Source organism: Oncorhynchus mykiss, chromosome 7, assembly GCF_057628025.1.
Source record: "Oncorhynchus mykiss isolate SJ-2025 chromosome 7, ASM5762802v1, whole genome shotgun sequence".
NCBI lineage: Eukaryota > Metazoa > Chordata > Actinopteri > Salmoniformes > Salmonidae > Oncorhynchus > Oncorhynchus mykiss.
The window spans coordinates 54,132,121-54,142,415 of NC_143028.1; the positions used below are offsets into that span (position 1 = coordinate 54,132,121).

At 43.4% G+C, this 10,295-nt stretch overlaps 1 protein-coding gene across 6 annotated transcripts; it reads left to right on the plus strand.

The window, feature by feature from the left end:
* The first annotated feature begins 1,642 nt into the window (after positions 1–1,642).
* Positions 1,643–8,186, plus strand: LOC110528122 (zinc finger protein Eos). 6 transcript variants are annotated; one of them, XM_090241346.1, is made up of 8 exons: positions 1,643–2,065; positions 3,239–3,290; positions 3,425–3,523; positions 3,699–3,962; positions 4,154–4,321; positions 4,472–4,621; positions 4,766–4,893; positions 5,107–8,186. In XM_090241346.1, exons 2-8 carry the CDS (start codon positions 3,254–3,256, stop codon positions 5,131–5,133), a joined length of 873 nt encoding a protein of 290 aa, XP_090097472.1. In that variant the 5' UTR covers positions 1,643–2,065; positions 3,239–3,253; the 3' UTR covers positions 5,134–8,186. The 6 variants fall into 6 exon arrangements, with proteins under 6 accessions (XP_090097472.1, XP_021465618.3, XP_090097470.1 ...); XM_021609943.3 differs by having other exon boundaries at positions 1,664–2,065; positions 4,766–4,897; XM_090241344.1 differs by having other exon boundaries at positions 1,664–2,065; positions 4,769–4,897.
* The last annotated feature ends 2,109 nt before the right edge of the window (positions 8,187–10,295 follow it).

A 10,295-nucleotide genomic window follows, 5' to 3' on the forward strand; every position in this document is an offset into this window, starting at 1 on the left:
CAATCGGGGGAGATGACTCTCGCCTTGGTCAGGGAGATGACCAAGAACCTGATGGTTACTCTGACAGAGCTCCAGAGTTCCTCTGTGGAGATGGGAGAACCTTCCAGAAGTACAACCATCTGCAGCACTCCACCAATCAGGCCTTTATGGTAGAGTGGCCAGACAGAAGCCACTCCTCAGTAAAAAGCACATGTCAGCCCGCTTGGAGTTTGCCAAAAGGCACCGAAAGGACTCTCAGACCATGAGAAACAAGATTCTCTGGTCTGATGAAACCAAGATTGAACTCTGTGGCCTGAATGCCAAGCGTTGCATCTGGAGGAAACCTGGCACCATCGCTATGGTCAAGCATAGTGCCAGCATCATGCTGTGGGAATGTTTTTCAGAGGCAGGGACTGTGAGACTAGTCAGGATCGAGGGAAAGATGAACGGAGCAAAATACAGAGAGATCCTTGATGAAAAACTGCTACAGAGTGCTCGGGACCTCAGACTGGGGCAAAGGTGTTCACCTTCAGGACAAGTCTTTGAATTGCTTCAGTGGCCCAGCCAGAGCCTGGACTTGAACCCAATCTAACATGTCTGGAGAAACCTGAAAATAGCTGTGCAGCAACGCTCCCCATCCAACCTGATGAGAGTTTGAGAGAATCTGCAGAGAAGAATGGGAGAAACTCCCCAAATACAGGTGTGCCAAGCTTGTAGTGTCATATCCAAGAAGACTCGAGGCTGTAATCGCTGCCAAAGGTGCTTCAACAAAGTGCTGAGCAAAGATATTGAATACTTATGTAAATGTGATATACATTTGCAAAAATTTCTAAAATCAGTTTTTGCTTGGTCATTATGGGGTTTTGTGTGTAGATTGATGAGGGGGGGAAAACAATTGAATCCATTTAGAATAAGGCTGTAACGTAAAAACAAATGTGGAAAAACACTTTCCGAATGCACTGTATGTGAGAAAATGTATAAAATGTATTTCTCCTTTATTTAACCAGGTAGGCCAGTTGAGAACAAGTTCTCATTTACAACTGCGACCTGGCCAAGATAAAGCAAAGCAGTGCGACACAAACAACACAGTTACACATGGAATACACAAAGGTACACAATCAAGAGTCAAGAATCAAGACACCAGAGAGACACCAGAATGCCACATTTCAACTGATATCATGCAATTAAATCAACGGAAACCTATTCCGATAGTTTTCAGGCTCTACATGGCCTTATTTGGATGTACCATGCAATCACATTTTCTCTTTTGGACACAAAAACACACACACACACACACACACACACGCACACACTGTACAGCAGTAGTGCCACCCTGTGGCAGATAAGTAAAACAGCCGATCTAAACTGTTTCATATACTGTCTTTAACATTACTACCAGTGCCAAAGGTCTAGTTTTAGGAATACAAATATGTGATTGAGTTTGTTTTTCACCCAGGTCAGTATAAATGTTTGAAGTCAATCTGCATTATTAGACATGATCAGTGACTGTACCCGACTCTTTCGCTGTCTTATGCTTGATATTTTATCCTTCAAACGATTTTACTACACTTCTTCTTCCCAACCACTTGATTTTCATAAACCCTCCACTCATCAAAATCTTTAGGGAACAAAAATTATACTGCTAGTGGGCTGCAGCCTAAATTAAACCATATTTGATGAATACAAGGGCAGCCTAGTTTAGTAAAAATACAACACTGGTGAAAAGGGAATTGCCAAGAGTGTGCAACAAATCATTGCATGAAAGAAAGACTGCCGACAGGGAATAAAAAACTATAATATTTTCCTCTGAATTAAAAAACGGGACTTTGTAAATCCTAGGTCCTATGGGACATTTAATGTGCAACACGTGGGTCAGTGGGGGAAGATGGCAGTCCTTAGCGGAGCCACAAACTCGATACACGACATTCTCTTAATGAGAATCCATGGGAGTTGGATTAAACCGGTCTGTATCCCGGAAATTGTTTAGGATTTGAGGTAAATGCTGCCGGGAGATGCTGTCGCCGCAAGAGAAAACAAGCGGAGAACCAGAAAAATAAAATCACAGAATCGAGGCCTATCGTGACAGGTACGGAAGATTTTCGGAAAAAGATTTGTGTAGATGCTGTTTCTACAGATGTTTTGTTTAAATGGTTTTAACTAAGTGTATAGCTGACGATGCCAACAGCCAGATAGGCTAGCCAACTGATTAGCTGTAGCAATAGTGAATGTTTCTGGGCGGTGGGTACCATAGCAACCGCTTAAGAAACATTATTAATGTAACTAGCTAGCCAGCCAGCCAGACATGTTAAAACGTGGAATTGAGAGTAAACAATTGTATATACAATGTTTGCAATCGATATGATTTAGCTAGGCATCATCAAGAGTACTATTTTATGTTCTTTACTATTTTGTTTTTGTTATATCGAACTGTCACTGTCGGTCTTTCTGACTTCGGTAGCTAGCTAACCAATGTTAGGTATCTGAAAGCAATTGGCTAGTTACAGTAGTAACGTTCGTTAACAACGTTATCAGTTGGCAGGCTGGCCAGACAGCTAGCTAGTGGTCGCTGAGCTCAGTTAGCTAGCATGTGCTAACAAACTAGCCAACTAAATGAGCCATCTGACTAACGTCAAATATCATAACTAGCTAGCTAACCCTTTCATCTGTGCTAACACAATATTATTTTTGCTAAGGTAGTACAGGTTACAACCCCCAACAAAGTGAGCCTAAAACGGGTAACGTTACCCAGCACGAATAAAGTATGTTTGGTGGTTATAATAACGTTCATAACCATCTATAAAAGTAGCTAGCTTTTTAGGCTGTCGCACTGTAAACAAGTAAAGTAGCTAACTAGATGTTTCGATACACATTGACTGAGTGTTAGTGACTTTCTTCCTTACATAAACTTAGCCAAATGTATCTTGGTTTTGCCCAGTTAGTCTTTAATTGTTATGTACATGGCTGGTAGCATATTTGCTTGTATTGCAATCTAGCTCTACCAACCAACTATCCTAAATTACAGACAGTATAGGCCTAGTCCACAGTCTTGAAGAAATTGATAGCTAAGTGTTCAACAAAAGGCCATTGTATCTAGCTCCATTTCATGTCCCCTGAAATTGCTGGGCTTGGCTCAATGAGGGCCAGTTGCACTTCAGGAATTTTCATCTACTATGCATTTCCTGGAACTGTGAATGTGTGTACAGAAGAACAACTGTAATAATTTAGAGGCTCTTGTCTACCTGTTTGTTTTTTCCTTCAGTTAGCTGGTGATAGAATGGATGAAGACTGCAATGGCCATCCCTACATGTCAGGTATGGAGGGCAGGGCATGGACAGTCCTTTGTATTAGCTGACTTACTGACCTTATGGTTGTGACATTATTGAGATGACTGAATAGAATGTCAGTAGGCCTGTGTGGTGTGTCTGTCTGTGTGTGTGGACTGCAGGCAGTGGAGACTCTTCGAGGGAGTTTTCAGGGGCCGTGGGAGGCCGCACAGTGAGCACCCCCAACAGCCAGCACACTTCCCCCAGCCGTTCTCTTAGTGGTAAGTTCCAGTTAGTCAATTCCTTTGTTGTAGAAGTAGGGAACTTTATTATTCCCAAGGGAGCATATGGTAGTTGGTTTTGTGGCTCAGATGTTTTTATTCAACTTTAGCAAGCACAGCTGTGTCTGCTCTCATCATATGTCACTCTCATGGTCTATTCACTGTCTCTCTCCAGCTAACTCCATCAAAGTGGAACTGTACAGTGACGAGGAGGTGGGCCGTGGCACAGGACCAGAGGATGAGAAAGGGGACAAGGTGGAGGAGGGGGATTCTGAGCAGGGAGGAGAGGCAGGAGGCGGCTACAGGGAGCTGGCCAGTCCGGAGCCCATGTCACCAGGAGGTGCCACCCGGCTGCCCAATGGGAAACTCAAGTGTGACGTCTGTGGGATGATCTGCATTGGGCCCAATGTCCTCATGGTGCACAAACGCAGCCACACAGGTGACTGACCAATTAATTGAGTGATTAGTCCTTTATACGATAAGATTAGTTTGCGGAGCAGATCTGCCCCGAAACCAGGTTGACATTGTGATTTGGGCACGTGACTGGGAGTGAAACTGATTTCAAATTACTCAAACTGGTTTGAAATTTGGTTTGTTCGGGGTGTGTAAACGGGTATGTGCCTCCCCCAGGTGAGCGGCCATTCCAGTGCAATCAGTGTGGGGCCTCCTTTACACAGAAGGGGAACCTGCTTCGTCACATTAAGCTGCACTCAGGGGAGAAGCCCTTTAAATGTCCCTTCTGCAGCTATGCATGCCGCAGACGGGACGCTCTCACCGGCCACGTCCGCACTCACTCGGGTGAGAGGGATACACTTATTGTACACACATTATCGCACACACTTGGGTGAAGAAAATAGGATCTGAGTTGAGCCTGTCAGTTCCTGAGCAAAGTACACACACACACATTCTGTATGTACTGTATTTACGGTATGTTGACTTTGTCCCCAGTGTCATCTCCCACAGTGGGAAAGCCCTATAAGTGTAGTTACTGTGGACGCAGCTACAAGCAGCAGAGCACCCTGGAAGAGCACCGCGAATGCTGCCACAGCTACCTGCAGAGCCTGGAGACACAGAAGCCAGCCAGTGCTCACACTCAAGGTAGTGGCAAACAAACTCACACACACACACGCACACAGAGCAACCTATAGAGCCTTGATAACTTTGACATTTAAATCACATTCATACATACACAAACACTGCATGTTACTGCTTTTATCTACGGTGTGATCATGTCTTCTATAGTAGAGGAGCTGAGGGACCTGGAGTTCATGCCTGACAACCTGCTGCAACCTTCCTCAGACAAGATTACGTTCATCGATCGGCTGGCCAACAGCATCACCAAACGCAAGAGATTCACACCACAGAAATTTGTAGGTCAGCACATAATTGGAATGTGTAAAGGGGTGGGGTGAGCAAAGACACCACTCTCACACACACACACAGGTAACACAAAGGGTACAACATCATTGATGAGATCAGGTGTCTGTTTAAAAAAAAAAAAAAAAAAAAAGACCTACCTTCACCTCACTAGTTTCTCTGAGTTGTGGTACAGTGTGATTCCCTGCCTTCTATCTGCCCTGTAGGACAGAAGCACATGCGCCACAGTCTAGCTGACACACCTTTCGAGCTCAGCGCCGCCTTTGACAAGGACGGGGAGAAACAACACGGTCTGGACCAGCCACACTACACCGTCCTGGGAGGAGGCTACCTGGGGGTGCCAGGAGCTGGTGGATCTGAAGGCCTCCGACCCCTATGGCTGCCACCCCCTCACCCCTCCTGCCTGTCAGAGCTCCGGCCAGTCATCAGCTCGGCTCACACCCCCATGGCGCCGCTGGGGCCGAGGCTGGACTGCATGGGGGCCGGGGCTGGCCTAGGGTCCACAGGAGTGGGGGGCAGGGAGGCTGCAGAGGGTCACGAGGACCTACCTCTTGGACTCAGCCACGCCCCTTCGCCTAGCAACGTTTGCCAGGACTCCACAGACACTGAGAGCATGCCGGATGAAGTGTTAAGCAATGTGGCGCCTGCCCTGCCTCTCCACAACAACAATCACCACCTCCACTCCAACCACCACCCACCCCCTCCGCCCCTACTGCACCACAGGGGTAGGGACAGACACAGCCCAAGCCACGCCAGGGAGAGGGAAGAGGATGGCAACTCTGCCACCCCCCCGGCCCCAGGCTCCCCCACCTCCAGGGAGGTGTTTCGAGTGGTGGACGGAGAGGGGCACGTGTTGCGCTCCTTCCGCTGCGAGCACTGCCGCGTGCTCTTCCTGGACCACGTCATGTTCACCATCCACATGGGCTGCCACGGCTTCCGCCAGCCCTTTGAGTGCAACATCTGTGGCCATCGCAGCCAGGACCGCTACGAGTTCTCCTCGCACATTGTCCGCGGGGAGCACCTGCTAGGCTGAGGGATGGCTGGGCAGTACTTAGGTTTTGTTTGTTTTTTTACTCTGAGAGAAGGGCCTGCTTGGGTTTGGTCTGCATCACAATAGGGGGTAGGGGTAGTACGAAACTGCTTTTAGTAAATTATTTGTGCAAAGGCATTGATACTGTTACCACATAAACCTTGACTTCAAATAGGCACATTAGGTCAATTGCATCACTTTTAAAAAGGAAAGAGAATCCTCACCACTCTGAATGCACTTTTCAAAATGCATGAATTCTTAATGAGAAAATGCACTTTCAAATAGATTTTATTCTGAAGTAAAGGGAGTGAATGTACTTTTTAAAAAATTTTTCCTCAAAGTGCCTTTCTCTGCTGTGGTCTACCTTTCCTCTCTTATCCTGGTAAAAACTGGGTGCACAAAACAGTGATGCTACCATCTAGACAATGTGATTTAAATGTGACATTTTGAGTTGTTTCGTCGACTGCACTGTAATCAATATTTTAACCAAGATAAAAACAAGAACAGTCAGGCTTCCTTGGAATTTGTCAAAGCTCTATTTGAAAAGCACTTAACGGATCTATTCCATTCCGTAACACTCCTAGTCCCTGGGGGTGTGGCAGACAGTGTTGTTTAAGATTGTGTGTAGATGGTATATATTACTGTTGGTCATTTATTTTAATAAGTTGCGGTGCAGACTGGACCCAGGATCCCAAGTTAAATGTTCAGAAGAGATTTGAGGGGTTGGCCTCAATGAGGAGTGCACTTTTGAATTTCAGTTTGTGTATATGTGTGTGTTTGTTATTTTGGAAGTTAAGTTAAATGAGAGTTGTAGGCTTTTAGCAGTGTGAATGTCGTGGAATGGGTGGGGTGCAGTATGTTTGTTTTGTTTCCTTTTAATTGCTTTTGTTGCACTGAGATACCTGCCGAGATAATTTATATTTTATAGAAGATTACATTTATGGCCTGCACCTTTCTCTGTGCAGCCTGTTGAAAGAAATAAAACTTTTTAAAACTCATTCCACAAAAGAAGAGAGCCACTGCCACTATTTTGGAGTTGACGTCAACAAAGGGCTGGGATAAGATTTTTGGCCATTTTATGTCCTTGATATCCCACTGCTTTGTGTACTACAAAACAAACCTAAACATGATTATTATTTACAAGTGAGACTTAAAACAATTGTATATTCATTGTACTGTGCCTTTCATGATGTTGGCCTGGGGGACATGTATTAACAGCCATGTCTTGCCAACATATATCTTTATGGATGAGAAGAGGTAGTTATTTTGATGATATAACATGAAATATCCTGTCTGCCCCTGCTAAGTAGCCTGCCCATGCTGAATTCTAGATTGCCCTTCACTAGTCACTTTGATTTGCACAGTCACTCATTTCTTAAGTAGCCTAATCATGTAAATTGTATTACATCGTCCAAAAAGGAAATAAACATGTTTTAAAAAAGCACTCGGGCATATAAAAGATTTTAAAATATTCAGTTGATAAGTACATATCCAGAAGATTGTCACCTGCTGCTAAGGCATAAATGAGTAGTGTCTGTGGTTGTCCACAGTCCTCTGTGGTTGAGATTGAGTACATGGTTCATCCGAAGTGACGTTGAAATGCTTATTCTTGTTCAATGATTTTGGGGAACTTGATGAATACGCACTTGTGAATTTAAAAAAAGCACTTACATTGACAGATTAGGAAACTGAGGGTAAGGGGTCAGTTAGGTCCTGATTGGTTTTGGCAGTTGCCTTACTTGTTTACCTAATCTCTTTGTCTTCACAGTGAATGAACTTGGAAGCCCGTGGGGTTTATAGCTCTTGATTAGGGCCCCAGAGTTTTCTATGGTCGAGAAAAACTACTGGCCCTACTTATGACACAGATGAAGTATGACAGACTGGAAAATCTGCCATGGGATTTCTTTATAAAATAAATGAAACTTTACCTCATAATTGCCTCTGGGGGGGATAAAGGTTTGGTGAATGTTTATTTCTTTTGGTGGTTAATTTGACCTTTTATGTTTTGACAGTGACAGCTCTGTATCTTCACTATTTGATATTTTAATACATTTTACCAAAAAAGAAGGAATGTGGCTTTGAAGTGGAGTACAAGAAAATATCAGAAAAGATCTTAAACTATTTAATTACAGGGCATAGTTGCATTAATGTTAATCTGTACTGCTGTTCTAAATGTAATGCCTTATGAACGGATATGTAATTACTCTTCAAATGAGAATATTTAGAATGTAAATAAAAAATTGTTTGATTATTGAACTGATGTGGAAGTTGTGCATCGTTTCACACTAATTCGAAGGGCAGGATCTCTCCAGATCTGTTGTTTCTCTTTAAAAATTGGTCTATTGTGCCTTACTCCCTGAGGTTCACTGTTTGAGGATGTTGGCTCAACATAGATTTGAGGACAGAACACTTGGTCCAGGGTCAATCTCAAGAAGAAGTAACAAATGTATGTGACAGATATTAGGGGGGGGACTTTAATGAGTGTTAATTATAGCTGTTTCACATCAGTCACCATTCCGACACCTAGCTACATTGACATGACCTTGTCGTTCCACAATTCAGGCTGATGGCACAGCACAAAACTCTAGCTTCTGACTCATCTCACAATAGCTTCCATTTACAAATGTGCCTGTGACTTTACTCATGTGTTATGATGCAAAAACAGTTTTTTCTGTAAACCAAATGGCATGTACACAATAATGTACATTAACTGCCAAAGATTGAAGTTTGAGATGGCATGATCAATGTATGATATTACGGGTCTTTATAAGAATGAATTCTGCCTGTCCCAGAGTAGATAGGTGGCTTGTTCTAACAGAGCTATATTAAAGAGCTTGTCAACTGAAATACTAGCAGAGATGTCTGGGCTTTGGTAAGTGTGAAAATGCCAATTCAGTTAACCTAACCAGACAAGGATAATAGGACAGGATGTCTCATACTTGCCCTGGCAGTGACCAGTGCAGTTTCTCTTACATGAAATCCATTTTGACCAGAAGGTAAGCAAATACTTGAAAAAAAGTAAAGGAGGTGATCCTGGATTTTATTATTTGGTGTACTACACTGGATTGCCGTTATGCTTTTAAATCCTGGTGCATGTGGTAACAATGTGGTCTGCTAAACCTTAAAAGTTTTCACAAAAATCTAAAGGACAAATGAGAAAAGCTTATTTTGTATTTCCCCTTAAGTCACCCCAGCTTCAGATAAAAATATTTTGTTACTGATGTGTGCTTGTTTTTGCCCTCGTTTCAATGTTCCTTTCCCTTTCAAGGTTTCTTGATTGCACTGTGTTTGTGTTCCCTTTGACTTGACTATCTGCTCTGTTACCTTTACTCCTGCCCTTGTGAATTGTGTGGATTCGCTTGAACTGCAGAGCATTTTTTCATGTACCATAATGTAATTAAGTATTTGTGTATCAAGATTAAACTACTGTAAATTTTGTACTGTATTGAAGGAGAGTATTCCAAATAAATACACTTGACTGGCTGATATTTTCTACAATGATAAGACATTCATATTTATAAAGATGTTTATAAATGTTTTGCAAGTGAAAAATATATTCAAATCAATCTGTTTTACATGGGCTGTGGAAGAACTCTGGGTGGGCCACCCTGTAGAAAGAGAACACATTCCATCAGAACAGTATTCCACAATCACATCATGGAATAACAGCCATCGTTAGAGGAAAAGCAAGAATGGAAATGTCAGTTTCTGTATTTGACTGAGGATTCTCTCAATCCAAGCAGATATCCCAGACATGAGGATTTATGCAGGCCACAGGTGTCAAACTCATTCCATGGGTTTTCGCTCCTCCCTTGTACTTGATTGATCCATTACGGTCACTGATTATTTGGGAACTCCCCCTCACCTGGTTGTGTAGGTCTTAATTGGACAAATTGAAAGGAAATAAAGAAAACTAGCACATACTCAGTTCGACATTCATGATCACCATTTAATGGCCATGGCAGAGCTTGGTGCTTGAGTATTCACAACTGGGCCTGAAGTGGGATGGTGGTGTGCGGTCCTTCCTGGCCTCTGTGGAGTGGTTCCTGACCACCTTACAGTGGATGGCACAGCTCACGCAGTAGTGCAGTTTCACATAGAGCTTGGGCAAAACAGGCTTGCCAGAAGAAAGGATGTTTGAGTATGAAGTGTAATAAACCAAGGATCTGGTGGATCTAATCAAACAAAATACATGCTCCAGTGCCATTCAATGCTAGCATCACATGACTAGTTGCCCTCAGACCATTCAACAATCTACTCACATTCAAACACGCTAGCCTCTGAGATATCTACGGCAGCAGCCTCAACAATGTTCCTGATGACAAACTTTTTTTATGGCCTTGTCCCTGCACATGCCCACAGCCC

Bases quoted from the DNA above. Each gene is read 5' to 3' on its own strand.
- LOC110528122 (XM_021609943.3), top strand. From the start codon at position 3,254: ATGGATGAAGACTGCAATGGCCATCCCTACATGTCAG. The intron at 3,291-3,424 runs GTATGGAGGGCA...TGTGGACTGCAG, and splicing joins TGGCCATCCCTACATGTCAG to GCAGTGGAGACTCTTCGAGG. The intron at 3,524-3,698 runs GTAAGTTCCAGT...GTCTCTCTCCAG, and splicing joins CCCCAGCCGTTCTCTTAGTG to CTAACTCCATCAAAGTGGAA.